The sequence below is a fragment of the Sylvia atricapilla genome, chromosome 29 (genome assembly GCF_009819655.1).
Source record: "Sylvia atricapilla isolate bSylAtr1 chromosome 29, bSylAtr1.pri, whole genome shotgun sequence".
Classification (NCBI taxonomy): Eukaryota; Metazoa; Chordata; class Aves; order Passeriformes; family Sylviidae; genus Sylvia; species Sylvia atricapilla.
Window position 1 is genome coordinate 732,287 of NC_089168.1, and position 27,187 is coordinate 759,473.

The following is a 27,187-nucleotide window of genomic DNA, read 5'->3' on the forward strand; positions in this document are numbered from 1 at the left end:
GATGTAAACACGGGCTGGCCCCGCCCCTTCCCCGCCCGACCAGTCAGCGCCCGCCGCCCGTTTCAAGGCCCCCCCCCCCCCTCGGGCCCCGCCCTCCCGAGCGGCCGTAACCAAACCCCGGCCGCGGCCCCGCCCCCGGGGGCGCCTCGAAACCGCCGCGGCCCCGTTCCCTCCGGTGGGCGCGCGCGGCCCCCCCGCCCCTCCCCCCGCCCCTCCCCCCCCGGGCGGACGGCGGCGGGAGCGGCAGGTACCGGGGGGGGTGGGGCTGAGCCCCCGGGCGGGGGGAGGCGGTCACCGGGAGGCAACGGCGCGCGTCTTCCCCCCTCGCGTGTCCCCCGCTCGCTGTCACCCTCCTGTTGATGTCCCCTCCCCGCCCCGCATCCTCCCCGGGACGCCTCCGTCCTCCCCCCCCCCCGCCGCTCCCGGGGAAACGGAGAGGTGCGGGGACACCTCGGCTGTGGGGACAGCGCGCCCCCGGGGAGCCCCTGAGCGGGAGGTGACAGCGGCAGCAGCCGGGGGATGGAGAGACCCGGGGGGCTTCGGCGGCCGCAGCCCGGTTCAAGTAATCCAGGATAGGCTGTTCCAGCCCGGCCTGTTCCCGGTTACTTGTCCCGGGAGGTGGCTGGTGACGTCACGGAGTGGGGGACAACGGGGGGGACACGCGTGGGGGACAGTCCCATGGGAGGGATTGGGGGGGGGTGGGGGGGTCCGGAGCAGCCACCCTCGGCCACCACCGGCGTCTGTCAGTGGGTGCTGACCCCCAGCTTCTTCACCCCAGCTCCTGCCACCCCCTGCCCACCAGCCCTTGTCACCCTCCTGACTTGTGATCCCACCCCGCCACCTGTATCCTTGTCCCGACCTGTTCCCCTGACCCCACCTGCCCCATGTCCCCACCTGTCCCCTTGACCCCACCTGCCCCATGTCCTTCGCCCCTCTCTGTCACACCCCCCATGTCCCTTGTGACCTCCCAACATCCACCCTGGGCGGTGTCAGGGGTGGGACAGGGGTGTTCCCACAGACCCATTCCTGTCCCCCCATATTGGGGTTCAGGTTCTTTGGGGTCAGACAAGCCCCTTCCATTAAAAACCTGCAGGGGCTCCTGGGGGAGGGCAGGAGAAGGTTGAGGGTGCAGAGGGGGTTGGGGAGCATTCCTTGGCGGATGGGAGGGGCAAAGGATGTTAACTTCCCCCCTCTCCTCCCAAGAAAACACCTGGCCTGGTTCTTCTGCACCTTTATTCAGCCTCATCCCCCCAAACCGCGCGGGAGGCTCGCGCTGCCCCCAGCCTGGCGTGGGAGGTGGGCTGCACAGTGTGTGGGTGTGTCCCCAGAGGGGACAGCACAGGGCTGAACCCCCCTGAGCCACCTCCCTCAGGCTGGGGGGGCACAGGGCTCCTGGAGGGGCTCCTCCCCGCATTTGAAGCGCAGGAAATCCCAGACCTGGAGCCCACCTCGTTCCCGCAGGTACCGGCCCAGGGGGACCCCCGGCTCCAGGAGGGACCCTTGTGCCAGCAGTCGTGTCTCTGTGTCCCCTCCCAGCTCGTCCTCGGGGGTCCCCAGGGTTGTGGGCGCCATCCCCACCACGTGCTGGGCCACCCTGCGCCCCAACTCCTGCAGCTCAGGCGAGGGGGGCCCCGGGGCTGGCCCCCCACAGGCCACCAGTGCCCCGTAGGTGCCCATGGCCACGGCGGGCCCGGGGGGCACCCAGCCGTGAGCGTAGGTGGCCACGAAGCCACCGGGGGCCCGGAGCCACCCGGCCCGGCGCAGGGCCAGGCGCTCACCCAGGCGGCCTGGGGGGGACAGAGATGGGGGGGGTCACGACCAGCACCCCCAAGAATGGGATGGGGAGTGGTCATGGACCCCTCACAGGGAGCAGAGCCCCCTGAGAATGGTCCTGGAGCACCCTGTCCCCCAGCCCAGAGCTCCCTCAGAAACCATCCCAGGGGGTCTGCCCAGGACAGGGACAGGCACTGGGGACACTGGGACTGGCAGGGTTTGGGGACACTGAGGTGGCTGTTTGGGATCCCTGGGGGTTGGGGTTCAGGGGACTCGGGACATAAAGGAAAGGATAAGGAAGCAAACTGGGATGTGCACAGAAAGGGCACTGGGCAGACTGGGATGGGGCATTGGGCAGACTTGGGAAAGCACAAGATGTGCACAGGAGGAGCTCTGGGCATACTGGGGTGTACTGGGAGAAGCACTGGGGTGGCTACTCACCCATAGCCACGGCCAGGTGGTCACTCAGCAGGTCCCCCCCGTCCCCTGCCTGCAGCTGGGCCAGTTCATCCTCTCGCAGCATGTGCTGGAGGTGGGGAAAGGTCAGAGAGGCACCCCAACACCCCCAGGCACCCCCAAACCCTACCCCAACACTCCACACCCTCTGTGCCACCCCAACTCCCCAAACACCCCCAACAGCCCACACCCCCAAAGGCCCCCCAGCACCCCCACCTTAGTGCCCGAGGCCCCCTGGCAGTGCCCCAGGACCCCTCTGGCTGCCATCTCCACAAGCTGCTGGAAATCGGGGGTCCGTGCCACAAAATCCGTCTCGCAGTTCACCTGGGGGGGACACATCGACTCTAGAGACATGGAGATCCCCTGGGGAAATTGGGGTCCCCCCCCAAACCCCGTCACTCACCTCCACCATGACGGCGGCCGAGCCCTCGCTCAGGACTCCCACGAGCCCCTCCCGTGCCCGCTGAGCCCCGGGGGCGGCGGCTCGGGCCCAGCCCCGGCGGCGCGACTCGGCCTCGAGCCAAGCCTCGGCCTGGCGGGGACAATGGGAGGGGACAATGGGAAGAGACAGGGTCATCCCTGTGTCCCCTGTCACCGCCCCACGGCCTGGGGGACACGGGGAGGACACAGACCAGACCCCAAACCCGCGGCCCTCCTGCTTGCCAAGGGATGGGGCTGCCCCAAGGACCCCCTGCGACCGCCAGAGACCCCCCCATCCCCTTCTCCCTCTGCTCATCCCCCCACCAGCTCCTCATCCCCTAGGATCCCTTTCCCTAGCTCCTCATTCTCCTCCCAGGATTTGTGTCCCCCACCTCGGGGCCCCCCACGCCCAGGTTCGCCCCGTTCCTACCGCTGCCGCCCCCTCAGTCCCCGCACCACGAGTGACCCTCTGGTTCTTACCCCCGGCCCGCTGCCCCGGCCCCCGCACCTGCTGCAGGTCGCCCCCGGCCCGCTCCAGCGCCTCCCGGCAGCGCATCACCGGCTGCCCCGTCCTCGCCCGCAGCTCCCGCAGCTCCCGCAGCGCCGGCGGGGCCGCGCTGAACCAGCGGCCCGGGGAGACCTGCGGGGCACCGGGGGTCAGCGGCACCGGAGCCCGGCCTGAGCAGAGGCCCGGGAGTGGGGTCCCGAAGGGTTGGGAGGGTCTGCGGTGTCCCGGGATGGGGGATCCCGGGATGGGGGATGGGTACGGGGAGGCCGCGGGGGGCCCGGGCAGTGTCCCGGCACGGGGGGGGTCACGGGGTGGTACCGGAGCGGGGTGGGGAAGCGCAGAGCGGGGTCGGGGGGTACCGGGGGACAGGGCGGGGGTCCCGCTCACCCGCGCCGCCCCCCCGAGGGCGCCCAGCGCCGCCCGCTGCATCCCGGCCTGCCGCGTGACGTCACGGCTCCAGCGACGGGCGCCGGCGAGGGTCAGAGTGCGGGGCCGCGATTGGCTGCGCGCGTGTGACGTCAGCGCGGGCGCGACGGAGCCGCGCGATTGGCTGGGGGGAATTTGGGGAGGGGGGAGCTCCAAGCGCCCGGCCCGAACACCCGTGAGAACCCCGGTTACCGGCCTTCCGTCCCCGCGCCCTTGGGGAGCGCCCCCAGCCCCGAGCCGCCCTCTGCACACCCCCGGAGAGCCCCGCGACCCTCACGGAGCCCCCCAGAGCTTCCAAAGATCCTCCCGGCCCCCAGAGACCCTCATAGAGCGACCCTCACGGCTCCCCTCCCCCGGCCCCCACAGACCCTCATAGAGCGACCCTCACGGCTCCCCTCCCCCGGCCCCCACAGACCCTCATAGAGCGACCCTCACGGCTCCCCTCCCCCGGCCCCCACAGACCTCCCAGCCTTTCCAAAGCCCCCTTTGCCGCCCCCGACCCCTCCAGCCCCCCGAGCCTCACGGCTCCCCCCAGCCCCCACAAACCCCCCGGCCCTTCCAAAGCCCCCTCACAGACCCTCACAGAGCTCCCTCCCCTCGTCCAGCCGCCCCCTCACCCAGCACCGAGACTCTCCCCCAGACTGGATTCCCCCCCAAATCACACACACCCGGCTGAGCTGAGCCCCCCTCGGGGGCATTTAATCCCTCTCCAGACCCCCCGTAAGAGCCCCCAGGACGGGCGGGGCTCCCCCTCCCTCCCGGGGGGTCACGGCGTAGATCTCGATGTCCCGCTCCGGTTCCCGCCGCAGCAGCTGCACCCGAAAAAACGGGGGCAACATGTGGCGGAAGAAGCGGGAGGAGCCGGCGTCGCCGCCCCGCAGGCGGGCGCTGAGCAGCGCCTGGGCCGGGGGCACCACGAGGTGCCGGAGGGTGCCCAGGAGCGGGGCGAAGGCGCGGGGGTCGTACACGATATCGGAGCCCAGGATGAGGTGGAATTTGGGGGGGAAGCGGCGCTGGTCGCGGCCCCAGCGCAGCGCCCGCACCCGCGGCTCCCCCGCGCCCCCCGGGAAGTTCCGCCGCGCGTTCTCCCGCAGCTGCGGCAGCGCCGGGGGACGGTCTGTGAGGGTCACCTCCGCCCCTGCACCGGCAGCGCGGCTGTCAGCGGGGCACAACCCCCGGAGTGACCCCCCAAACCCCAACTAACCGTGGGTCAGCGTGTGGGTCACTGCCTCGGACCCACCACCCCAAAAACCCCAGTAACCCCCCTCCTCACATCCCGAAAAAACCCGAGTCAGAGTGAGGGTCACCCCCACTGGACCTCCCGAAACCCTCTCCGACCCCAATAAACCTCGAGTCAAAAGGAGAGTCAAGCACACGCGGACCGCCCCGATCCCAATAAACTCCAAGGCTGTTCACACCAGTTTCCAGTTCTGTACTGGGCAGGGGAATGGGGATCCCCCCAATCCATGGGTGCCCCCCAGCCCACGGCTGCCTCTCCCCGGCCCCACAGGTGTCCCCACCCTTTTCACAGGTGCAGCCCCAGCCCCCAGGTAACCCCCAACCGCACGGGTGTCCCTCCCAGCCCCACAAGTGTCTCTCCCTGAGTCCCCCCGCTCCGCACCCAGCATAGCAGCGAAGATGCCCACGATGCCGGTACCGGCCCCCAGCTCCAGAACCCGCCGCCCTGCCAGCTCCAGGTTCTGCTCACCCAGGAACCGGCACAGGGATAGGGCCTGGGGGGCACAAAGAGGGGGCTCGGGTGCCGCACTGCGGGGGGCAGCCAGCCCACGGAGTCCCTCTGACCCCCGCCCGGATCCGTAGGGACAAACCCCAACCCCAGAGCCCGTCCATCGCTTCTTCCTGTGCCTCCCAGGGACATCCCCACCCCCAGTGATCCCCCCGGAGTGGCCACCACTGCCCGAGGATGCCTAGAACACCTCACACCCCGCAGCAGTTCCATCCTCTCAGGGTGCCCATTCCCGGTGCTCCCGGTGCCTCCACCCCCTCCGGTGTTCCCCGTTCCATGGGTACTCCCCCATGACTCGGAACCCACCCCCCCGCATCACTCCCGGTGCCCACCGCGATGTCACAACGCCCCCGTTTCCCCCGGGACTCCCGTTCTCTCGGGGTCCCTCAACCGCCCATCCCTCCTGCCACCCCCGGGGTGTCGTGTGTGTCCCCCCCGGGATCCTCCGCCACTCCATCACCCCCTGCCCCTCTGGCCATCACTCCCGGTACCGCCGGGATGTCACCTCCCCCCTCCCGGTGTCCCCCGATATCCCCCGGCTTTCCCCATCACCCGCCGTTTCCCGAGACCTCCCCAGAACTCGGTATCCCCCGGGATGTCACCTACAGCCCCGGCGGCCGCGGAACTTTCCCCGTGCCCCCGGTGCCCTCACCGCCTCCCAGACGGCCCCGGCGGGCCCGAGGCGCGGCCCGTGGTGCTCCGCGATGCGCAGGACGCGCCCGCACAGCCGGAACCGGCGCTGCTCCGGGAAGAACTCGGCGAAGAGCGCGGGGTCGCGGGGGAACACGGCCTGCAATGCCGCTTCTGCTTCTTCTCCTTGCTCCTCTTCCTCTTCCTCTTCCTCTTCCTCTTCCCCTTCCCCTTCCTCTTCCTCTTCCCCTTCCTCTTCCCCGTTCTCTTCCTCTGCCTCCCGGCCCCTCCCGGTGCCCACGTGGCTCCCGGACGCCGCCATGGTGGAAGGGGCGGGGCCGGGTCGAGCCCCCGAACCTGATTGGCTGGTGTCTGTTAAGCCACGCCCCCTCCGCAGGTGATGGGGCTCCGCCCACGGTGGGCGCTGGGTCCCGGTCTGCAGTCCCGGGGCAGGTCCGGCGTCCCGTGGTGTCCCCCAGTGTCTTCCAGTGTCCCCAGATGTCCCCTGCCCCATACCGGTGTCCCCCGATATCCCGCAGTGCCCCTCGATGTTCCCCGATGTCCCCCGGTGTCCCCTGCCCCACTCCCGTGTCCCATCCTATATCCCAATGTCCCCTGGTGGGTCGCTGCTGTCCCTTGACCTGTCCCTTCCGCGTCCTGGTGTCCCCTCACATCCCTTGGTGTCCCCCTGCCGTGTCACCCAGTCCCCTCTTCCATCCCAACGTCCCCCGGTGTCCCCAGTGTCGCGTGCCCCACGCTGGTGTCAGTGGGTGGGTCCTAATGTCCCCTGGTGTCCCCAAGCCAGTCCCCAGTGCTCCTTGCCTATTCCCGTGTCCCTTTTCTTCTCCTCCCCAGCACAGCAGAGCCCGGTCCTGGTGTCCCCTGTCCCATCCCGCTGTCCCCTGCCCTATCCCACTGTCCACTCCCCCCATGCCCTTGTCGGCTCCCCTGTCCCCAAATGTCCCCAGGCCATCCCTGCTCACCCCTAGTCCCAGCCCCTTTCCTGCCCTGTTTTTCCTTGTCTCCTTGTCCCTGTGCCCAGTGTCACCCCACTCCCAGCCCTGTCCCTATCTCACCCCAGCAGTCCCTCCAGGGGCTCCTCCCGATGCCACCACCTGTCCCTTCCTGCTCCTGTCACTGCCCCATTAACACCAGTGCCACCAGTGTCACCACAGCCCTGGGGACTTGATGTCCCTGATGCCAGTGTCCTTGGTCAGGGGTCCCTGGCCCTGTGTGCCTCACCCACTTGTCCTTGGTTCCTGCTGTCCATATCCCTGCTGTCCATGTCCCTGTCACACCTGTGTCCCCAGTCCCAGTGTCCCTGTCCCCCCTGGTGTTAGTGGCCCTGGTATCCCTGCTATTCCCTAGTCCCAGTGTCCCCAGCCCTGGTGGCCTTAGCCATGGTGTATCTCGCCCCATGTCCCTCATCCTGATGTCCCCGGTCCCACGTCCCCGTCCTCGCTGTCCCTGTCCCCCGTGTTCCTTATGCAGTCCTTGTCCTTGCTGTCCCCAGCTCCGTGTCTCTCACCGGTGTCCCCCTGCCCCAGCTCACCCCTGTCCCTGGAGGGGAGTGGGACACGGTGCCAGCCTTCCTTCACTCCAAACGCCACCCGCCGTGCCACCCCTCCCGGTGTCACCCCCTGCGATGCTGTCCCCGTGCGGGATGTCACAGACCCGTCCCCGGTGCCACCCGAGCCGGGCTCCGCGGGCTCCCCGGTGACCGGGGGGGTGAGGGGCAATGAACAACCCCAACCCCGGGCTCCTCCCCGGGACCCCCCGCGCGGCTGCGTCACCGCCTGCGTCACCGGGTTAATAATGGTGGCCCCGGTGTCCCCTGGTGTCCCCCGGGGTCAGGACAGCGCTGGGGCAGGGCGCCCTGGGGAGGTCGGGGCGCCCTGGGGACGGGGGATCGGGGCGCTGGGGGAGGGGTCGGTCCCTGTGTCCCTGTGTCCCTGTGTCCCTGTGTCCCTGTGTCCCTGTGTCCCCCTCCCCCCCCCGCCCCGGGACTCCCCGCCCGGAGCCGTTCCTGGAATCCCCGAAAGGAGCGCACGGGACGGGACCGGCCGGGAAGGGAGCGGACGGGAAGGGAGCGGACGGGACGGGCGGGTCTGGCCCCACATTGCTCAACTCCCCGCCGGCTCTCCCGACACCCCCGGGGGTTCCCAGAAATCGCCCCCGGCTTGGCCGCAGCCGAATTCCCCAAACGGCCCCGAGCGGGAAGGGCCCGGGGAGGAGGGGACGGGACTGGGAACACTGGGGCTGCTGGGGGGACTGGGGAGGCTGTGGGCTGCTGGAGACACTGGGGGGGTCGAGGGGACTTGGGGACACTGTGGGGACTGAGGGTAGTGCGGGATACCGGGGGAACTGGAGGGCACTGGGGGCACTGCGGAAACTGGGAACACTGGGTAGGCTGGGAAGACTGGGGGAGGCTGAGGGGCACTGGGAGCGCTGGGGAGGCACTGGGAGCACTGGGAAGCACTGGGGGGAAATGGGAGCACTGGGGGGGTGGGGAGCTGGGAGGACCTGGGGCCACTGGGGGCCATTGGGAGGAACTGAGGAGGGACACTTGGGGCACCTGGGAGCACTGGGGAGGGGCACTAGGAGCACTGGGGAGGGGCACTGGGAGCACTGGGGGGCACCGAGGAGGAGCACTGGGGACACTGAGGAGCACTAACATCACTGGGGGGCACTGGGAGCAGTGGGGAGGGGCAGTGGGGAGGGACACTGTGGGCACCTGGGAACACTGGAGAGGGGCACTGGGAGCAGTGGGGAGCACTGGGGGGGGGGCACTGGGAGGCACTGGCAGCACTGGGGAGGAACACTGGGGGCACTGGGGAGCATTGACAGCACTGGGGGTAACTGGGAACACTGGGGGGACACTGGCAGCACTGGGGGTAACTGGAAGCACTGGGGAGGGGCACTGGGAACAGTGGGGAGCATTGGGGGACACTGGGAGGCACTGGCAGCACTGGGGGGGCACTGGGGAGCACTGACAGCACTGGGGGTAACTGGGAACACTGGGGGGACACTGGCAGCACTGGGGGTAACTGGGAGCACTGGGGAGGGGCACTGGGAACAGTGGGGAGCATTGGGGGACACTGGCAGCACTGGGGGAACTGGAGCACTGGGGAGGGCGCTGGGCCGACAGGGGGCGCTGTGAGCTTGGGGGGTGCAGCCAAGACGCGCCCCTCTGGCAGGTAGCGAGTGACGTCACAACTCCGCGTCGCGCGGTGACGTCACAGCGCGCGCCACGCGGTGCAGCCATGGCGGCGGAGGAGGAGGAGGCCCCGGTGCCGCCTCAGAAGCGCTTCTACCGACAGCGCGCGCACTCCAACCCGCTGGCCGACCACACCCTGCACTAGTGAGTGCGGGACACCCCGGGACCCGCCCGGAACCTGCCCCGGTAACAGCCGGGCCGGGACCCCCGTCATGGCCCCGTGTGGCGCCGGCGGTAACCTGGCCGCCCCCAGGACCAGCCGGGCTGGATCCCCCTCATCCCGCATCCCCTCCCGGTCACACCGACCGCCCTCTCCCCGTCCGCCCTTGTGTCTCCCCCGTGTTCCCCCGGGAGGCGGCCCCAGCCCGCGCTGTGCCGGTTCCCGGCAGTAACAGCGCCGCGGTGCCCGCAGCCCTCCCCGCCCTCAGGACATGGACTGGGCCTCGCTCTTCCCGACTTTTTTCCCGCCCGACGCCCCCCCTGGGACGCCCCCGGCCCGCGTGGAGTTCGCAGACGTGGGCTGCGGCTACGGGGGGCTGCTGGGTGAGCACGGGGGACACCGGGGGCGGGAGGCGGGGAGGGGCACGGCCCGAGGAGGTTTCGGGGGGCTCTCACCGCCTGTCCCCGCAGTGGCGCTGGCGGAGCGCTTCCCGCAGACGCTGTCGCTGGGGCTGGAGCTGCGGGGGAAGGTGGCCGCGTTCACCCGAGCGCGGATCCGGGCGCTGCGGGCGGCTCAGCCCGGCCGCTTCGGCAACGTGGCCTGCGTGAGAGGCAACGCCATGAAACACCTGCCCCACTTCTTCCGCCGCGCCCAAGTGAGACCCCAAAACCCACAGCACCCCCCCAACACTCCCTGAAATTTCTTAGTCCTCTGAACCCGCCCTGAGACCCTCCCCAAACCCTTGGGAGCCTGTGGAACACCTGTCCCCCTTCTTTCCCTGGCATCCCTAAAATGCCTCGACCACCCACTGAACACCCTCCCCTTGGGGACACCCCCTTAACTCGCAGGACACCTCTGGGTGCCCCCCAGCACTCCCTGAACCCCACAACATCCCTGGGACCCCGCTGAGGACCCCCCTACATCCCAGCTGCTTTCCCATGGGACCCCCCCAGGCCACCTCTGTCCCCCTCTGTCCCCCTCTGTCCCCCTGCCCTCAGCAGCTGGGTGAGGGGGACTCGGGGAGGGCCGGTGCCAGTGGGGCACTGACCCCCCCACGCCCCCATTGCCCCCCAGCTCTCCAAGCTGTTTTTCCTGTTCCCTGACCCCCATTTCAAGCGCACGAAGCACAAGTGGAGGATCATCAGCCCTGCCATGCTGGCGGAGTACGGCTACGTGCTGCGCCCCGGGGTGAGTCCCCAAACACCCAGGGGTCCCCAAAACCCCCTGACCCCCCCCCAGAACCCCCTGACACCCCCGGGGCTCCCCCCCACCACCCCATGTCCTTGTTGTGCCCATGGGAGAGGCTCCTGTCCCACTCAGGAGTCCCCAGTTCCCCCTGACCCTCCCCAGTGTCCCCAGGGATCTCTGAATTCCTCGGGGTTCAGCCTTTCTGGGGGTGGGAGGTTTTGGGGTGTCCCTGGCTTTGAAGTCCCCCAGGGCCTGATGTACACGGTGGTTTTGGGGTACTCAGGGTGTACACAGGGGTGGTTGGGGTGTCACGGTGTTTTGGGGATGCCCAGGGCCTGGTGTACACAGTGACAGACGTGCCTGAGCTGCACCAGTGGATGCTGCAGCATTTTGGGGAGCACCCCCTGTTTGAGCCCGTGCCCCCTGCCCAGCTGGTGAGAGCAACTGGGGGGTACTGGGGGGTGCTGAGGAGCACGGCAGGACACTGGGATTGAGTGGGGGGAACTGGGGGTGAAATCGGGGGCCACTGGGAGTGTGGGGGAGCACTGGGGGACAACTGGGGGCACTGGGGGATACTGGGTGACTGACTGGGGGTTATGGGGTGGCACTGGGGCACAACGGGAGGTTCACTGGAGGGACAGCTTTGGGGCACACTGAGGAGGTCCCTGGTGTCACCGGGGTGTCTCTGATGCCCCCTGTGTCGTCCCCGGTGCCACCCGCAGGCCGCGGACCCGCTGGTGCCGCTGCTGCCGTCGGTGACGGAGGAGGGACAAAAGGCCCAGCGCGCGGGGCGCCCCCCCTGCGCCGCCGTGTTCCGCCGCCGCCCCGACCCGCCCCCGGGGGGACCCTGACCCGCGGGGAGGGGCCGGACCCCTCCCTTTGTCCCTTTTGGAATAAAGTCGCAAAGTGTCCCCAGGCCCGCTCTGTCCGCTCTCCCCCAAACCCTCCCCCGCCCCATGGAGGGTGCCGGGAATCGCCCCTTCCACCCCCAAAACGGGGGCCTGGAGCCGGTTCCTGCCTCAGTTTCCCCATGGCAGAAAGCCCCCGGGGGCGGTGACAGTGACATCCCCCCACACACAGCCCGGGGGCTTTCCAGCGGCCCGGCCCGTGGTGCAAGGCGGAAATTCCCGGGAATGCGGTGCTGGGGAGTCGGGGGGGCAGCCGTGTGTCCCTCCCCCACCGTGTCCCCGAGCGGGACCAGCCCCTTCCCTGGGCTGCCCACGGGGCTGGGGACACTGGTGGGAATGGGGCCCAGGGGCTGCGGCGTGTCCCCTCCCACCGTGGGGACAGGAACCCCCCAGCCCCCCCAAATCACTCCCCGGTGGGCCCCTGCCCGGACTGGGGGCGCTGGGGCCCGTGTGTCACCGGGAGTTTTGGGGGTCGGGCTCCCTGTGTCACCGGGGGCTTTGGGGGTGTCACCGGGGGGATTTGGGGGTGTCACCAGAGGGTCTCGAGGGCTCCGGGCCGTGCGCGTCCCCGACTCTTCCCTCGCGTGTGCGCGCCCTGGGGGCGGGGCCGCGGAGCCCGCCGCGCCGCTCGCTGATTGGCCCGAGATGCCCGCTATGCAAATCAACCCGCGGGGGGCGGGCTGGGCTCACACCTGTGGGCGGGGCTTGACTCCCAGTTTGGTGTTTGGGGCGGGGTTAATGTGTGGGGGCGTGGCTAGCCCCGGAGGGGCGGGGCCTGTCCGGCTGCACGTGGGCGCTATAAAGCCCCGGCCCGGGGACCCCCCCGCAGTCGACGCTCGGCCCCGCGCCCCCCCTGTGTCCCTCCGGGTCCCCCGCCGCCTCCAGCACCGCCCGCGGGTCCCTCATCTCCTGGTGTCACCGGTGCCCTCCTCTCGTGCCCCCCGCCGTGTCCCCCGGTGCCACTCGGGCCCCCGGTGACTCGCCATGCCCCCCAGCCTGCGCCTGCCCGCCCGGGCCGCCCTGCTGTCCCACTCCCTGCCCGAGCCGAGGGTCCCCCGGGGTCCCCCAATCCCCTCTGCTGCCCCTCCATCGCCCCCCACCCCACTGCCCCAGCGCCCCCCGGAGCCCTCGCGCCCCCGGGGCCTGGCCGAGATGCCGGGGCCAAGCTCCGCCGCCTTCATCTTCGAGCTGCTGTGCCGAGGAGGGGTGCGGAGGCTGCATGAGATGCAGGTAAATGGCGCTGGCGGCACCGGGAACCCCGGGGTAACCCCCGGCTCTCTGAGCAGGGGCTTGGAGGAGGCAGGGGGAGCCCATTCCCATTCTGGAGCTCGGAGGGATCCTGCTCCCACTGTCCTGGGGTATGTAGGAGGTGGGGGACCTGCGGTCACAGTCCTGGCTTGGAGGGGACAGGGTGTTCCTGAGTGCCACCACCCCGAGTCTCGGAAGGGACAGGAGGCACCGTGGTCCCCCAGCTGGGGGTGCGGAGGGGAGGGACACTGATCTCTGTCCCCGGGGCCGGGTGGGGTCGGGAGGCCCCAGGCTGGTCCCCAGGACTTGCGGGCATGTTGCTGGGAGCCCGATGTTGCATTCCCCGGGGCTGGGAATGGGTAAGACCGGCCCGGCCTCAGGGGGTACCGGGACCTGGCGGGGGTGGGGCAGCGGCACCGGGGACGGGGTCACCCCCTGGGGGAGCACAGAGGGACAGGGCCAGGGCCACCCCCAGGGGGATCGCAGCAGGTCTGGGACCACAGGGATTCCAGGACCTCCTCCTGTGCTGCAGCTGCTGATGTCCCACCCCGTGTCCCCCGGCAGCAGCCCCGCGCACCCTCTCGCCTCCCCGGTGTGACCCGCGGTGACCCCGATCCCCCCTTACCCCAGCCTGGTGCTGGTCCCAGTTGAGGACAGTGTGGGAGGCTCTTTGGGCTGGTGTGTCCCTCTCCGTGTCCCCATCCGGTTCACGGCCGGTCCCGGTTTAGGGCAATGTGACCCCCCGTTGTCCCCCCCAGGTTCATGCCCGGGCCCGGTTCGGGCCGCTCTGGAAGGCCCGGTTCGGGCCGGTGCTCACGGTGCACGTGGCCGAGCCGGCGCTGGTGGCTCAGGTGCTGCGGCAGGAGGGGCCCGAGCCCAGCCGTGCCCTGAGCTGCCCCTGGAAGGAGCATCGGAGCCTCCGGGGGGTGCCGGGGGGGCTCCTCACGCTGTGAGTGTGGAGGGGTCACTTTTGGGGGGGCTGCCCCTGGGAGTGCTGAGGGGACCCCACCCAGGGGCCGGGGGCTGCTCGGGGGGTCTGGGGGTTGCCCAGGGGGGTCTTTGGGCTGGCGTTGGGAGCCTTGGCCTGGGGGCTGCATGTGGGATTTGGGGGGCTCACACTGAGAAGGGGGGGGTGCACAGGGACCCCCTGGTTTCTCCATGAGCTGGGGGTGTCTGTACCCCAGGGGCTCCCCCCGCACCCGTTCCGGGAAGGGCCCGTGGGGTGCGGGGGGGCCCGGGGTGACTCAGGAGTGATTCAGTCCCCCCTCCTCCTGCCCCCCCGCCCCCCACACCCCCACGCAGGATGTGAGTAACTGCCCGGGGGGAGCCCGGCCCCGGCGTGGGCAGGGGGAGGGACCCCGAACCCCTGCACAGCCCCCAGCTGTCCCCCAGCCCCCACCACGGGCATGGGGACTCCCGTGGGTGGCCCTGATCACACCTGGGGGTGCCCTGGCACTGCCTCGTGGGGGAACCGTGTCTCACCTGTGCCCTGCCTGTGCCCCTTGTGTCCTCCATGTCCCCAATCCCTGCCCCTCATCTCCCCTGTGCCCATCCCCCACCTATATCCCCACGCAAATCTCTTGTCTCCCCCGTGTCCCCCATGTCCCTCACCCTGTGTGTGTTCCTGACCCCCACCTGTGTCCTGGCATCCCCCATGTCCCCCCATGTCCTTGTCCTTCCCTGTGTCCCTGTCCAGCCCATTTCTGCCTGTCCCCACAAGCCCTGTTACCTGTGTCCCATATCCCTGCATGTTCCCTGTCCCTGCCATGTCCCTGTCCTTCACCCATGACCCTCATCCCCCTATCCCCCATCTGTGTCCCTACATGTCCCCTCTGTCCCCATCCACATCCCCTGTGTCCCTGTCCCCATCTTTCCATGTGTTCCCAGGTCCCCACGTCCCCTCCATGCCTGGTGTCACCTGTGTCCCCATCACCCACCCATGTCCTCTGTCTTCTGTGTCCCCCATATCCCCCACACACCTCCCCATCCTGTGCCATGTCCCCTGTCCCACCGCAGCCTCCGTGACACGTGTCCCTGTCCCCAGGGAGGGCGAGGCGTGGCGGGGCCCGCGGCGGGTGCTGGCTCAGGGGCTGCTGCGCCCGGGAGCGGCCGAGGCCTTCGCAGGGCCTGTGGCCACCGTGGTGGCCGAGCTGGTGGCACGGCTGCAGCGGCTGCAGCGGCAGCACCCGCGGGGGATCGTCCCCGACATCGGCGCCGAGTTCAACCGCTTCGGCCTCGAGGGTGAGAGGGGACCCCAAAAGGGGATGGGGCACCCCAAATGGTTGGGACCCCCCTCGGACCCCCCTATAGGGCACTTCAGGTCTCCTTCCATCCCCAGGGCTCCCCAGGTCCCCCAGCAAGACTCCCCGTGTCCCTCAAGTCTCCAGGGCATCTTCTGTCCCCCAGTGTCCCCAGGGACTCTTGGATCCCCCCTCAATGTCCCCATTGCCCCAGTGTCCCCCATCCCCTCTGTCTCCAGGCCCCACCATGTCCTCAGTGTCTCCACGTCCCAAATGTCCCCCCTGACCCACAGCCATCTCCTGGGTGCTGTTCTCCTCCCGCCTGGGCTGCCTCGGGGACACCGGGGAGGACACCGCGGCCACCGACGGCGTCATCCAGTGTGTGGGGGCAGTGCTGGCACTGACTCTGGTGACAATGGCGCTGCCCCGTCCCCTCCTGCGCCTCATTCCTGCCCCTTGGGACGCCTTCTGCCGGGCCTGGGACCAGCTCTTCAGCTTCGGTGAGGGGACACAGGGACAGGGAGAGCAGGGGGGTCATGGGGGACACCATGGGGACATCCCATGGGGACATCAAGACATATGGGGACATCCCAGAGGGGTATGGGGATGTCCCATGGCCATAGGGACACTGCTGGTCACCTTCTGCTGAGGGGACATGGGGCACATGGGGACACAGGGACATGGGGGCATCCCAGGGCTGTGGTGATGCACACGGTGAGGGCACACAGGGGATATGGGGACATCCGAGGGACACAGAGACATCCCATGGGGTCACAAGGATGTCCCATGACCGTGGTGACAGTCCCATGCCATCATCCCCATCACCCAAGGGACACATTGATAGCATGTGGCTGTGGTGACACTGACACCAGTCAAGGGACTCGGTGACAATGCATGGCCATGGTGGCACTGATGGGATGTTGTTGTCCCCAGCCAAGGGACACGTGGACCGGCGCGTGGCCGAGGTGGCTGCGCGGGGGCCGCTGGCCGAGGGGGACACGTGTGTCACCGACCTGCTGGCCCGGGAGCGCATCCCTGTCAGCAGCATCTACGGGAACATCACCGAGCTGCTGCTGGCCGGGGTGGACACGGTGAGGGGGGTGACACTGGGGTGTCCCTGTTGTCACTGTGGGTCCCACTGATGTCACCATGTCCCCTGTGTCCCCAGGTGGCCAGCACACTGGCCTGGAGCCTGTACGAGCTGGCGCGGAACCCGGGGGCACAGGCGGCCCTGCACCGCGAGCTGGTGGCTGCCACTGCCACCAACAAGGCCACCAACGGCGACAGTGCCACCACTGACAGTGCCACTGCTGCTGCCACCGCCGCTGCGCTGGGACGGCTGCCACTGCTGCGTGCTGTGGTGAAGGAGACCCTCAGGTGACAGGGACACGGGGGTGGGGACACAGGGACATGGAAAGGACATGGGAATGGGGAATGGGGAGAGGGTTTGGGATGTGGGGACAGGAACACAGAGGGACACAGGGATGGAGACACAGACATGGGGACACTGTGACAGGGACATGGAGATGGGGACATGCACAGGGGTGAAGGACATGGAGATGGGAACAGGGATGTGGATAAAGATGGGGACAGGGATGGGGATGGATCATGAGGGGTAGGGCTGAAGATGGGACAGGTACGGACGGGGGTGGGGTAAAATGGGGACAGGAATTGGGGACAAGGAGGAAAATGGGAAGGAGGATGAGGATGGGGAGAAGGAAGGGATGAAGACAAGGATGGGGATAAGGATGGAGACTGGGATGGGGATGGGCATGAGGACAGGGGTCAGGGGTGGGGATGAAGATGCGGATGAAGGGGGGACAGGAATGGGGACAGGAATGGGACAGGAATGGGGACAAGGAGGAAGATGAGGATGAGGATGGGGGTGAAGACCAGGACAGGGTGGGGATGAGGATGGGACAAGGAAGAGATGAAAACGAGGATGGGGATAAGGATGAAGGTGAGGACAGGCTGAGGTCAGGGATGAGGGTGGGGACAGGGAGGTGACATCTGGGTGTCCTCCTCTGTAGGCTGTACCCTGTCATCCCGGCCAACGCCCGCGTTGTCTCTGACCACGACATCCGTGTCGGCGACTACCTGGTGCCACGCCAGGTGAGCTGGGGGGACACCCCACACCCCAGGGGTCCCAGTGTCCCCGAGGCGTCCCCAGGATGTCCCCGCTGAGCCCCGTGTCCCTGCAGACCCTCATCACCCTGTGCCATTACGCCACGTCCCGCGACAGCCGCTTCTTCTCAGCGCCCGACGCCTTCCGCCCAGAGCGCTGGCTGCGCCACAGGGACACGGGTGACACACCTGGGGACATTGCTGGGGACGCTGCTGGACACCCTCCTGGCCCCAGACACCCCTTTGCCTCTCTGCCCTTCGGCCTCGGCCCACGCAGCTGCGTCGGGCGCCGCTTGGCTGAGCTGCAGCTGCACATGGCACTGGCACAGGTGCGTGTCCCCGTGTCCCTACGTCCCCGCCATGTCCTCGTTGTGTCACTCACCTGTCCCTGCTCCCCCAGATCCTGCTGCGCTTCGAGGTGCGGCCAGAGCCCGGGGGGAGCCGCGTGCACCCCATGACCCGCACCCTGCTGGCCCCCGCCACCCCCATCAGCCTGCGCTTCCTGGAGCGGTGACACCGGGGACACCAGAGACTCTGGAGACATGGGGACACCAAGGACACTGAGGACACCAGAGACTCTGGAGACATGGGGACACCTTGACCCCCCCGGTGGTGACTTCACCAGCAGTAATGACACTGAGCCCAGCGGTGGCCTTGACTGCAGCAGTGGCCTTGACACCACAGTGTCCCCAGTGTCATCACATCCCTGAACCTTGTGGTGGCCCTGACGCTGTGGGTGACTCCAACACTGTGGTGGCCCCAGCCCCAGAACTGGCCCTGACACTGCAGTGGCCTTGACCCCACAGTGACATTGACCGTGGTGGCAGCCCCAACCTCATGGTGGTCTTAACCCCAGTAATGTCACAACCCCTGTGGTGGCCTTGACTCTAAGGTGTCCCCAACCCCCATGGTAACCCTAACCTTGGTGGCCGTGACTCCTTGGAGACCCCATGGTGTCCCCAACCCTGCAGTGCCCCTCCCTCCCAGGGCATTTGGGTTTATTTATTGGCCAATAAAGTGACTTTGGGATTTCGGCGCTGCTCGAGCTCCGCTCTCCCCTCCCCCCATGACTCAGCCCCGTGTCCCCCCCGGGCTGGGGCTGGGGGGACCCGCCCTGACCTGCCCAGGTGCGCCCAGGGGTGACGTGGCCCCGCGGGGGGTGGGGGAAGCTCAGCCCCCTTCCCATGGCGAGGTGGGGCTCAGAGGGTCTCCCAAGACCCCCGGACGATGCCCATGGGGGGAAAGGGGTGGTGTGTGACCCAGCCGGGGGGTCGGGGCAGCCCAGGAGGGGTGGGGGCTGGCGGGATCCCCGCGGGGTTTAACCCGGTCGGTGCCACCCCCGGGGAGGGGGGCAATGTCCCAGGTGGGGCTGACGTCAGCACAGGGGACTCTGGACCCTCGTGGGGACCCTGAGGCAGCCGAGCGTGGTGACCCCCCCCTCCCCCCTGCCCCGGGACACCCCTCCCGGGGTGACGGAGGGACCAGGTGAGCAGGAGAGGGAAGAGGGGAGGGTGCCTGGGTCAGGAGAACTGGGGCAGGGCTCACCTGGGCACCCTGAGCTCACCTGGGCACCCTGAGCTCACCTGGGCACCCTGAGCTCACCTGGGCTCACCTGCACCCCCCGTGGGGGCTGCGCAGCCTGGGCCGGGCTCACCTGGGCCGGGTGGGGGCGGCAATGACGGGCCTGAAGCGGGGAGGGGGTGACAGTCACCCAGGGGTGCAAACAGGGCGGGGGTCACCCAGGTGAGGGCGCGGCCGAGCCGGAGCCCCCGGGGGGACCGCGGTGACAGGGTCACCTCAGGTGAGGAACCTTCTGGAAGGGGACAGGTGAGCGCCGGGCTCTGTCCGGCCCGGGGTGGGGGGACACCTGGGGGTGGTGGAGACACCTGAGCCGGGGGGGGAGGGGAGGGGCCATCAGGTGGGGGGGGGGGGGTCCCCCTCCTGCCCCTCCCCCCCTCCGGGGCAGCCCCGGGACCCCTCCCCCCTCCCGCTGCGGGTTCGAGCCCGGCCGGGGCGCTGCCCCTCCCCCTCCCCATCCCGGGGTTCCCGGGGGTCCCCTCGCCCCTCCCCCTGCCCCGCCCCTCCCCCCGGCCCTTCCGCCCGCCTGTTCCGGCGCCCCCGCCCCTCCCCCCCTGCCCCGCGCTCCGCCCGGTGAGTTCCGGGGTCCCCCCCCCCGGGACCCCCCAACTTTGGCACCGCCTCCCCCAGCCCCGGGGGTCGCGGGGGGCAGCGGCCGGGGGTCGCGGGGGCTGGGGGCGGCCGGAGCGGGGGGCGCTGCCCGGGGAGCGCTGGGGGCTGCGGGGGTCCCAGCGCTTGTGGGGGGTCCGGGGGGCGTTTGGGGAGCGCTGGTTTGGGGGTGCAGGGCTCACGGTGGGGTGGGGTCTGACCTGAGTGCCGGGGAGGGGGTTGGGGTGCTGGGGTGCGAGGAGAGCGGGAGGATTTGGGGGGGAGGTCTCTCCGGGGGGTGCTGGGGGCACCCTGCGATGCCCCCAGGAGCTCTGGAGGCAGGAGGGTGCCAGGGTCCCTCTGCTGGGTTTGGGGTGTCACCACCAGCTGCGGGGGGCTGTGGGGGTGTCCCTGAGGCTCCGTGCCCCCCCAGGATGGCGCAGGAGGTGCAGTACGAGCCCGTGGCCGAGCTGGGCGTGGGCGCGCACGGCACCGTGTTCAAGGCTCGGGACCGGCTCAGCGGACGCTTCGTGGCGCTGAAAAACGTGCGGGTGCCCACGGGAGGGGCCGGGCTGCCCCCCAGCACCGTGCGGGAGGTGGCTCTGCTGCGGCGCCTCGAGCACCTCGAGCACCCCAACATCGTCCGGTGAGAGCCGGGGCTGCCCCCACGGGACAGCGGGGACGGGGATGGGGCTGCCGGGACAAGGATGGGGGGTGCCAAGGCAGTTTGGGGATCCCAGGGCAGTTCTAGGGTCCTGGAGTAGTTTTGGGGTCCCAGAGCAAGGATGGGGATCCCAGGACAGGGATGGGGGGTCCTAGAGCAGTTTTTGGGATCCCAGAGTAGGAATGGGGGGTCACAGAGCAGGGATAGGGTCGCAGAGAAGGGATAGGGTCCTGGAGCAGGAATGGGAGTACCAGAGCAGGAATAGGGTCCCTGAGCAAGGTTGGGGATCCCAGGGCAGGAATAGGGTCCCAGAGCATTTTGGGGTCGCAGAGCAGTTCTGAGGTCCCAGAGAGTTTTGGGGTCCCAGAACAAGGATGAGGTTCCCAGAGCAGTTCTGGGGTCCCAGAGCAGGGCTGAAGGTCCCAGGTCACAGCAATGAGAGCAAGGAGCGACAATTTGTGTCCCAGAGGCACAGCAGGTGTCCTGTGGGCTCTGTCACACCCCACAGCCCCACGTCCCTGTGTGTGCCCATGTCCCCGTGTCCCTGTCCCCAGGCTGATGGATGTTTGTGCCAGCGCCCGCAGCCCGCATGAGGCCAAGGTCACGCTGGTCTTTGAGCACGTGGAGCAGGACCTGAAAACCTTCCTGGAGAAGGCGCCGGCCCCGGGGCTGCCCCCTGACACCATCAAGGTGGGCCCAGGGGCTCCGGAGGCCCTGAGGGGGGCACGGGGAGGGTCCTTGACCCCGCGTCCCCCCCCGTCTCAGGACCTGATGCGGCAGTTCCTGCGTGCCCTGGACTTCCTGCACACCCAGCGCATCGTCCACCGCGACCTCAAGCCCCAGAACGTGCTGGTGACCAGCGCGGGGCAGCTCAAGGTGGCCGATTTCGGGCTGGCCCGGATCTACGGCTGCCACATGGCCCTGACCCCCGTGGTGCGTCCTGGGACTGGGAGTTTGGCGTCCTGGGTGGGACCACACGTGGCTGGGTGTGGGTCTGGTGGCCATGGGGTGGGGTGACAGTGACCCCAGGAGGTGGGGTCTTGGGTGGTCCTAGAGCCAGGTGGCCGTGGGGCTGGGGCTCCCAGGTGGCATCATGATGGTGGCCGTGAGCCCCAGGAGCTGTGGGTCACAGGGTGACACTGGTGACACTGGGGATACTGTGCTGCCATGCCACAGCTCTGGGTGGCTGCTGTGGGTCGCTGTGGGTCACAGGGGGGGTCCCTGGTGACGCTGTGGGTCCCGTGGTGGGGGACAGGTGGTGACACTGTGGTACAGAGCCCCCGAGGTGCTGCTCCGGGCCACCTACGCCTCCCCCGTGGACATGTGGAGCGTCGGGTGCATCTTTGCTGAGATGTTCCGCAGGAAGTGAGGGGACACCGGGGGACATGGGGACACAGGCGGGGGGAACAGGGACACCTGGGGGGACGTGGGGTGGGGGGCATAGGAGGGACAGATAGGGACACAGGGACACAGAGGGGACACAGGGACAGAGGAGACAAACAGTGGGGCAACCAGCACACAGACCTGGACATGAGGGACAAAGGGAGGACACTGGGGGAAGACATGGGCTTGGGGACACAGGGACGTGGAACAGGGGGATAGGGGGGGACAAGGGGTGGCTGAAACGAGGGGACACATGACGACACAAATTTGGGTTCACAGGGCATGTGGGACATGGGAGGGACACAAGGACACTGACATGGGGACATGGGTGGAATGTGGAGTGGAGGGACATGTGGGGAGACACGTTGGGGGGACATGGGGACACTCCTGGGGTCACCCGGGTGCTGCTGAGGGACCCTTCCCTGTGGGTGCCAGCAGCACGGGCTGTCCCCTGTGCCACCCCGGTGTCCCCTGTCCCCTCAGGCCGCTGTTCTGCGGGACCTCGGAGGCCGATCAGCTGGGCAAGATCTTCGAGTGTGTGCGCTGGGGGGGAGCGGGGCACACGGGGTGGGGGGCTGGGGGTGGTTTGGGGGGCTGGAAGCGGGGAGGGGGGATGAGCTGGGGGGGGCCAAGCAGAGATTCCCTGGGGGGTCCTATGGGGGGTGCTGGGATCGGAGGGACCCGTTTGGGGTCCTGTTTGGGGGGTGAGTTGCAGCCCCCCGTCACCTCCGGTGCCCCCCCAGGCTGATCGGGCTGCCCCAGGAGGACGAGTGGCCGCAGGACGTGGCCCTGCCCAGGGAAGCCTTTGCCCCCTGTGTCCCCCGGCAGCCCCGGGGGGAGGTCCCGGAGCTGGGGGACAGCGGGGAGCAGCTGCTGCTGGTGAGGGGGGACACGGATGGGACAGTGAGGGGACACAGGGACATTCACGGGACTTTGGAGGGGGGACAGCGTGGGGACACAACCGCTGCTGCTGCTGGGGGAAATGGGAACACCGGGGGATCCATGGGGACACCAGGGGAGGGGACATGGGGGGGGGGGGGCACTCCAGGGACACACGGGACAATGAGGGACACGTGGGGGGCACAGGGATGCTGTGATGATGAATGTGACACCGGGGGACACCTGGGGGGACAGGATGGGACCCCCTGAGCTCTGCAGCCCCATGGGGGAGGGGGTCACAGTGGTGCCCCCATGTCCCTGACTGTCCTGCCCCGTCCCCTGCCCCAGGCACTGTTGACCTTCAGCCCCCACAAGCGAATTTCGGCTCACGAGGCCCTGGGACACCGGTACCTGCAGGGGGGGCGTGAGGGGTGAGCCCCCTCCCCCGAAAAAACCCACCCGTGAACATTCCCCAGGACTCTCATACCTGTGTGGGGGAATTGTGGGGTGACACCCCCCCAAAAACACCCCCCGGGCCCCTCCAACTGGTACCTGGGGGGGGAAAGTGAGGGGTGCCCCAAAACCACCCAGAACCCCCCCAGGACACCAGGACTGGATTTGGGGGGACACCTCACTGACTAGGGGGGGGCAGTTTTTGGGGAACCCCCGTTTCTCTGCCAATAAAGGGGTGTGGGCAGTGCCCCCCCCTGCCCAGCTTGTGTGTCCTGTGTCACTGGGGGTGGCCGGGGGTGTCACTGCTCCCCGGGGGGGACACCCTAGAACGAGTCTGAGCCGTGGTCAGTGTCGTGTGTTTATTGGGAGGGGACACGGTGACCCCCCCGTGGTGGCAGCAGGTGTCCTCCTGCTCCCCCCATCGAGTCTGGGAGGGACACACACACACTGAGGGGGGGACACTGGTCCCAGGCGTGGCGTAAACCAGTACAGACCAGTTTCGGGGTGTTGGGATGGGGGGGCCCTGCTGGATTTGGGGAGGTCGTGACCCCCCCTCAGCCCCCCCAGCCCCCAATGCCCACGGGGGGGGGGAGTGTAGGGGGAGGGGCACCTCCCAGTTTGGGAGGGGTCACACTGGGATGGGAGGGAGTCGCAGTGGTGGGGGTCCTGCCCCGTGTGTCCCTCCCCAGGGTGGGGTGACCGTGACCCCCCCAGGGGGGACACATGGGGGCTGGGGGTGTCTGAATGACCAGTACAAACCAGTTTGGGAGCGCTCAGACTCAGATGGGGGGGACTCTGCCCCAGGCCCCTTCTGCCGTGGGGGGGGTCACCCCCTGATTTTTAGGGGAGTGTCTGTGTCCCCAGTGCTTCATGCGGCTGTGGGGGGCAGCTGGTCAGCACTGGGGGGGTTCTGCGCCTCCCCCACGGCTCTGACCCTCCCCAGAGGAGCCGTGCCCCCCCGGGGACCCCCCCACTATAGGAAGGCACCGGGGTTGGCGCGGGGGTCCCGCTGGTTCCGGAAGCGCAGGGCGAGCCAGACCCCCAAAACCTGCAACAAACAGGGAGCTGGGGGGGGGCTGCTGGACCCCCCAAAGCCTGGAGACCCCCCGACTCCCCCCACGCCCCCCCCGTACCTCGGTGAAGCTGAAGAAGAGCCCGACCCCCCCCAAAATCTTGAGGGCCTGGTCCGAGTGCTGCAGCAGTTGGGGGGCGCAGGGGGGGCACGGGGGGACTCCCCCCGGGGAGAACTGGCACCTCTGGGGAGAAACAGGAGGGTCAGGGGGTCCCCAACACCCCCCACCCATCCCCGGGGGGTCCTCCAACCCCCCAGGACACACAGGGGCACCGCAGCCCCTCCTGGGCGGGTTCAGCACATCCAGGGGGTCCCCAAACTCCAATTTCCCCCCCAAAAAACCCCCACCCCGACAGGGGTGTCCCCAAATCCCCCTGCCCACCCCCAACACCCCGATCGACCCCAAACCCCCTCCCCAAAGCCCCCCGACTCACAGCAGGGCAGTTGGGGGGTTCCCAGGGGGGCTCCAGGCCGGGGGGGCTCAGCGGCGAGGGGCTGGCAGTTGAGGGGGGCCCGGGGGGCTCCCCCAAACCGCAGCAGCCCAGCCTGCGCTGCAGCTCCCCCCGCGCCCCCCCGCTCAGCAGGGGCCAGGCCGAGTGCAGCAGCCGCTCCTGGGGGGCAACAGGGGGACCCCAAAAATCGGTCAGTGTCCCCCCACCGCCACCACAGGGCGCCCCCAAACCCGTCAGTGTCCCTTTGTGGGGCTGGGAGGATCCAACCCCCCCCGCCACAAGGACTTTGGGGTGCAGGGGGGCTCCCTGTGCACCCCGGGACTGTGGGATGGGTTTTGGGGCTCCTGGGGGTCCCAGAGGGATCCTGGGGAGGGTCTCCAGGGGCTGTGACCCACCTGAGGTGCCCAGGATTTGGAGTGGGCCAAGAGAGTCCTTGAGCCCCCCAGGGAGTTGTGGGGTCCCAGGGGGGTTTTGGGGGGACCCGGGGGGTTTTGGGGGGGTTCCCGGTACCCACCTGAGCCTCGCGGCCCAGGGCGAGGCAGGCGCAGGACACGCCCAGCTGGCACAGGAACACCAGGCCCAGGATCAGCACGTACTTGGGGGGTCAAGGGGGGGGCCACACACACACATGGAGATGTCCCCAAAATCCCCCCGGCACCGCCCCACACCCAGACCCCAGCAGGTTTTGGGGCGGGGTTCAGAGCCCCAGAAAGGTCTAAAAGAGGGTCAGGGGGTGCCACGGGGGGGGAAGGGGGCATTTGGGGACACAGGGGAGGGGGACAGGGACATCCAGGGGGTGTCAGGGACACTACCAAAGGTGCTGGGGACATCCAGGCGGGTGCTGGGGACCCGGGGGGGCTTTGCGACATCCCCTCTCCAAGGGGACAAAGAGAGCAGGATCTGGTGGGTGGGTGAGCAGGCAGGGGCTCAGAGGGGCTTGGGGACCCCAGAGGGTGTTGGGGACACTGCCAGGGGTGCAAGGGACATCCAGGGGGGTTGGGGACACTGCCAGGGGTGGCAGGGACATCCAAGATGGGTGTTGGGGATCAAAGGGGTCTTTGGGACAAAGTGAGCAGGATCTGGGTAAGCCCCTCCCAAAGAGGCTTGGGGACCCTGGGAGGGGCTGGGGGCTCCCAGGGGGTCTTTGGGAGACTGTGAGGGACATCAAGGGGGTGTAGGGGACACTGCCAGGGATATCTGGGGAGGTGTTTGGGTCATTGCCAAGGACATCCAGGGAGATGTTGGGGACACTGCCAGGGACATCCAGGGGTCTTGGGGACACTGCCAGGGGTACCAGGGACACCCAGGGGTGTGTTGGGGACCCGGGGGCGCTTTGGGACACCCCTCCCCCCAAGGGGACAAAGAGAGCAGGACCTGGTGGGTGGGTGGGCAGGCGGGGGCTTAGAGGGGCTTGGGGACCTCAGGAGGGGCTGGGGGCTCCCAGGGGGTGTTGGGGACACTGCCAGGGGTGGCAGGGACATCCAGAGGTGTTGGGGACACTGCCAGGGGTGCCAGGGACATCCAAGGCGGGTGTTGGGGATCGAGGGGGTCTTTGGGACAAAGTGAGCAGGATCTGGGTAAGCCCCTCCCAAAGAGGCTTGGGGACCCCGGGAGGGGCTGGGGGCTCCCAGGGGGTCTTTGGGAGACTGAGGGACATCAAGGGGGTGTAGGGGACAATGCCAGTGGTGCCAGGGACCTGCAGGGGGGTGCTGGGGACACTGCCAGGGGTGCCCGGGCCATTCAGGGGGGTGCTGGGGACACTGCCAGGGGTGCGAGGGACATGCAGGGGTGTGTTGGGGACACTGCCAGGGGTGCCAGCGACCCCCAGGGGTGTGTTGGAGATGGACGGGGCCTTTGGGACAAGGGGACAGAGTGAGCAGGACGTGGTGGGGGCTCCCAGAGGGGTTGGGGGGGGACCCTGGGCGGAGGTTCCGTGTCCCCCCGGGAAGGATACGAAGAAGAGCAGGACCTGGTGGTGCCGCAGGGCCCCGAGCAGCCCCAGCGCCGCGATCAGCAGCAGGAAGACGCCGACGGCGAAGGCTCCTCCGAGCAGCGGGGGGCTGGAGCCCATGCCCAGGCCCCGCGCCCAGCCCGCCACCGCCACCAGCAGCACCCCGACCAGCTGCGGGACCCCGGGTCAGGGGCCAGCGGGGCCCCCGACACTGCGGCACCCCCGCGTGGCCCAGGGGCGGTTTGGGGGGTCCCGGGGTCAGGGGGCTGTGCCCATCCCCCCCCCAGCCCCTCCCGGTGATGGGGATTTGGGGGGATGCGGCCTTTGACCCTGCCCCTTCCTGTGGTTTTGGGGCGTCCCCTGACCCTCCCCGGGACCCCCCCCAGCCCCTCCCCGCCCTCCCCAGCCCCACCCTTTAGGGGGGAGTCCCAGAGCCCCTCGTCACCCCCACACCGGGGGGCCCAGCAGCCCCCTCCAGGTCTGGGGACCCCCATCTTCCCCACGGGGAGAGACCCCACCCCCAGCACCCCACAACCCCAAACTGGGAGGGTGTCCCCCCGCCTTCCAGACCTCCCCAGGCTCCTCCCTGGCCTTGCCGTGGGACCCCGCAGCCCCTCCCAGCCCCCCGGACAGGGTGCTGCCCACCCCCCACAGAGCAGAGGGGTCCCCGGTCCCCCTCATCGGCCCCCCCTCATCGCTCACCACATAAACCACGTTGAGGGCGCAGAGCGCGTTGCGCGAACAGGCGAAGCCTCCGCACACCATGGCGGGGCCGGGGCTCCCGGGGCTCGGGGGGTTCGGGAGTCCCGGGGGGTTCGGGGGGTTCCGGGCTCCCCGCGCCGCGGCCCCTTTAAGCCGCGGCCCCGCGCCCCGCGCGCGCCCGCCCGCACTGCGCGTGCGCAAGGCCGCAAGCCCCGCCCACCTCTCCGTGGATCTACATAGCCCCGCCCACTAGCCCCACTGACTCCTCCCCGCTCTAGGCCCCGCCCCACTCCTTATATAGGTCTGCCCCGCCCACACAGCCGTAAGCGCTTTCCATTCTGCGCATGCCCAGAGGGGCGTGGCCTCTCTGTTATCCTGCCCCGCCCCCTGATCTCGCCCCGCCCCCGGCCCCACAGAACC

General features: G+C 69.2%; 6 protein-coding genes across 8 annotated transcripts; 3 read left to right on the plus strand and 3 right to left on the minus strand.

Moving 5' to 3' along the window:
- Nucleotides 1–1,215: 1,215 nt before the first annotated feature.
- Nucleotides 1,216–3,594, minus strand: TSFM (Ts translation elongation factor, mitochondrial). 2 transcript variants are annotated; one of them, XM_066337472.1, is made up of 6 exons: nucleotides 3,545–3,594; nucleotides 3,158–3,289; nucleotides 2,633–2,761; nucleotides 2,446–2,553; nucleotides 2,215–2,299; nucleotides 1,216–1,787 (listed from the first exon to the last, which is right to left on the minus strand). In XM_066337472.1, exons 1-6 carry the CDS (start codon nucleotides 3,584–3,586, stop codon nucleotides 1,369–1,371), a joined length of 915 nt encoding a protein of 304 aa, XP_066193569.1. In that variant the 5' UTR covers nucleotides 3,587–3,594; the 3' UTR covers nucleotides 1,216–1,368. The 2 variants fall into 2 exon arrangements, with proteins under 2 accessions (XP_066193569.1, XP_066193570.1); XM_066337473.1 differs by lacking the exon at nucleotides 3,158–3,289.
- Nucleotides 3,595–4,256: 662 nt separating this feature from the next.
- Nucleotides 4,257–6,440, minus strand: EEF1AKMT3 (EEF1A lysine methyltransferase 3). Its single transcript, XM_066337481.1, has 3 exons — nucleotides 5,983–6,440; nucleotides 5,205–5,316; nucleotides 4,257–4,721 (listed from the first exon to the last, which is right to left on the minus strand). The coding sequence occupies exons 1-3, from the start codon at nucleotides 6,280–6,282 to the stop codon at nucleotides 4,282–4,284; spliced, it is 852 nt and encodes a 283-aa protein (XP_066193578.1). The 5' UTR covers nucleotides 6,283–6,440; the 3' UTR covers nucleotides 4,257–4,281.
- A 2,759-nt stretch (nucleotides 6,441–9,199) lies between these two features.
- On the plus strand, nucleotides 9,200–11,441 carry METTL1 (methyltransferase 1, tRNA methylguanosine). Of its 2 annotated transcripts, XM_066337474.1 has the most exons (6): nucleotides 9,200–9,321; nucleotides 9,590–9,720; nucleotides 9,808–9,992; nucleotides 10,412–10,525; nucleotides 10,858–10,959; nucleotides 11,248–11,441. In XM_066337474.1, the coding sequence occupies exons 1-6, from the start codon at nucleotides 9,224–9,226 to the stop codon at nucleotides 11,374–11,376; spliced, it is 759 nt and encodes a 252-aa protein (XP_066193571.1). In that variant the 5' UTR covers nucleotides 9,200–9,223; the 3' UTR covers nucleotides 11,377–11,441. The 2 variants fall into 2 exon arrangements, with proteins under 2 accessions (XP_066193571.1, XP_066193572.1); XM_066337475.1 differs by lacking the exon at nucleotides 10,858–10,959.
- A 565-nt stretch (nucleotides 11,442–12,006) lies between these two features.
- On the plus strand, nucleotides 12,007–18,074 carry CYP27B1 (cytochrome P450 family 27 subfamily B member 1). Its single transcript, XM_066337482.1, has 9 exons — nucleotides 12,007–12,663; nucleotides 13,440–13,630; nucleotides 14,726–14,922; nucleotides 15,215–15,421; nucleotides 15,855–16,012; nucleotides 16,090–16,298; nucleotides 16,952–17,033; nucleotides 17,123–17,374; nucleotides 17,446–18,074. The coding sequence occupies exons 1-9, from the start codon at nucleotides 12,418–12,420 to the stop codon at nucleotides 17,557–17,559; spliced, it is 1,656 nt and encodes a 551-aa protein (XP_066193579.1). The 5' UTR covers nucleotides 12,007–12,417; the 3' UTR covers nucleotides 17,560–18,074.
- Nucleotides 18,075–19,642: 1,568 nt separating this feature from the next.
- CDK4 (cyclin dependent kinase 4) lies at nucleotides 19,643–22,693 on the plus strand. Its single transcript, XM_066337707.1, has 7 exons — nucleotides 19,643–19,857; nucleotides 20,430–20,565; nucleotides 20,641–20,808; nucleotides 21,131–21,240; nucleotides 21,742–21,792; nucleotides 22,002–22,137; nucleotides 22,486–22,693. The coding sequence occupies exons 1-7, from the start codon at nucleotides 19,646–19,648 to the stop codon at nucleotides 22,570–22,572; spliced, it is 900 nt and encodes a 299-aa protein (XP_066193804.1). The 5' UTR covers nucleotides 19,643–19,645; the 3' UTR covers nucleotides 22,573–22,693.
- A 242-nt stretch (nucleotides 22,694–22,935) lies between these two features.
- TSPAN31 (tetraspanin 31) lies at nucleotides 22,936–27,008 on the minus strand. The gene is made up of 6 exons (XM_066337659.1): nucleotides 26,768–27,008; nucleotides 26,069–26,236; nucleotides 24,629–24,709; nucleotides 24,097–24,273; nucleotides 23,724–23,846; nucleotides 22,936–23,638 (listed from the first exon to the last, which is right to left on the minus strand). Exons 1-6 carry the CDS (start codon nucleotides 26,828–26,830, stop codon nucleotides 23,564–23,566), a joined length of 687 nt encoding a protein of 228 aa, XP_066193756.1. The 5' UTR covers nucleotides 26,831–27,008; the 3' UTR covers nucleotides 22,936–23,563.
- Between the last annotated feature and the right edge of the window lie 179 nt (nucleotides 27,009–27,187).

Coding starts and splice junctions, on each gene's coding strand:
- METTL1 (XM_066337474.1), top strand. CDS start 9,224: ATGGCGGCGGAGGAGGAGGAGGCCCCGGTGCCGCCTCAGAAGCGCTTC. Junction 9,322..9,589: donor GCCGACCACACCCTGCACTA/GTGAGTGCGGGA, acceptor CGGTGCCCGCAG/CCCTCCCCGCCCTCAGGACA. Junction 9,721..9,807: donor CGGCTACGGGGGGCTGCTGG/GTGAGCACGGGG, acceptor CTGTCCCCGCAG/TGGCGCTGGCGGAGCGCTTC.
- TSPAN31 (XM_066337659.1), bottom strand. CDS start 26,830: ATGGTGTGCGGAGGCTTCGCCTGTTCGCGCAACGCGCTCTGCGCCCTC. Junction 26,237..26,767: donor CCCTCAACGTGGTTTATGTG/GTGAGCGATGAG, acceptor GGGGTCCCGCAG/CTGGTCGGGGTGCTGCTGGT. Junction 24,274..24,628: donor CCCTGGGCCGCGAGGCTCAG/GTGGGTACCGGG, acceptor GTTGCCCCCCAG/GAGCGGCTGCTGCACTCGGC.
- CDK4 (XM_066337707.1), top strand. CDS start 19,646: ATGGCGCAGGAGGTGCAGTACGAGCCCGTGGCCGAGCTGGGCGTGGGC. Junction 20,809..21,130: donor ACATGGCCCTGACCCCCGTG/GTGCGTCCTGGG, acceptor GGTGGGGGACAG/GTGGTGACACTGTGGTACAG. Junction 21,241..21,741: donor GCTGAGATGTTCCGCAGGAA/GTGAGGGGACAC, acceptor CTGTCCCCTCAG/GCCGCTGTTCTGCGGGACCT.
- TSFM (XM_066337472.1), bottom strand. CDS start 3,586: ATGCAGCGGGCGGCGCTGGGCGCCCTCGGGGGGGCGGCGCGG. Junction 3,290..3,544: donor CCCTCGGGGGGGCGGCGCGG/GTGAGCGGGACC, acceptor GGTGCCCCGCAG/GTCTCCCCGGGCCGCTGGTT. Junction 1,788..2,214: donor CCACCTGGCCGTGGCTATGG/GTGAGTAGCCAC, acceptor TGTCCCCCCCAG/GCCGCCTGGGTGAGCGCCTG.
- EEF1AKMT3 (XM_066337481.1), bottom strand. CDS start 6,282: ATGGCGGCGTCCGGGAGCCACGTGGGCACCGGGAGGGGCCGGGAGGCA. Junction 5,317..5,982: donor CCGGGGCCGTCTGGGAGGCG/GTGAGGGCACCG, acceptor TGTGCCCCCCAG/GCCCTATCCCTGTGCCGGTT. Junction 4,722..5,204: donor CATCTTCGCTGCTATGCTGG/GTGCGGAGCGGG, acceptor CTGCCGGTGCAG/GGGCGGAGGTGACCCTCACA.
- CYP27B1 (XM_066337482.1), top strand. CDS start 12,418: ATGCCCCCCAGCCTGCGCCTGCCCGCCCGGGCCGCCCTGCTGTCCCAC. Junction 14,923..15,214: donor CAACCGCTTCGGCCTCGAGG/GTGAGAGGGGAC, acceptor CCTGACCCACAG/CCATCTCCTGGGTGCTGTTC. Junction 17,034..17,122: donor ACTACCTGGTGCCACGCCAG/GTGAGCTGGGGG, acceptor GTGTCCCTGCAG/ACCCTCATCACCCTGTGCCA.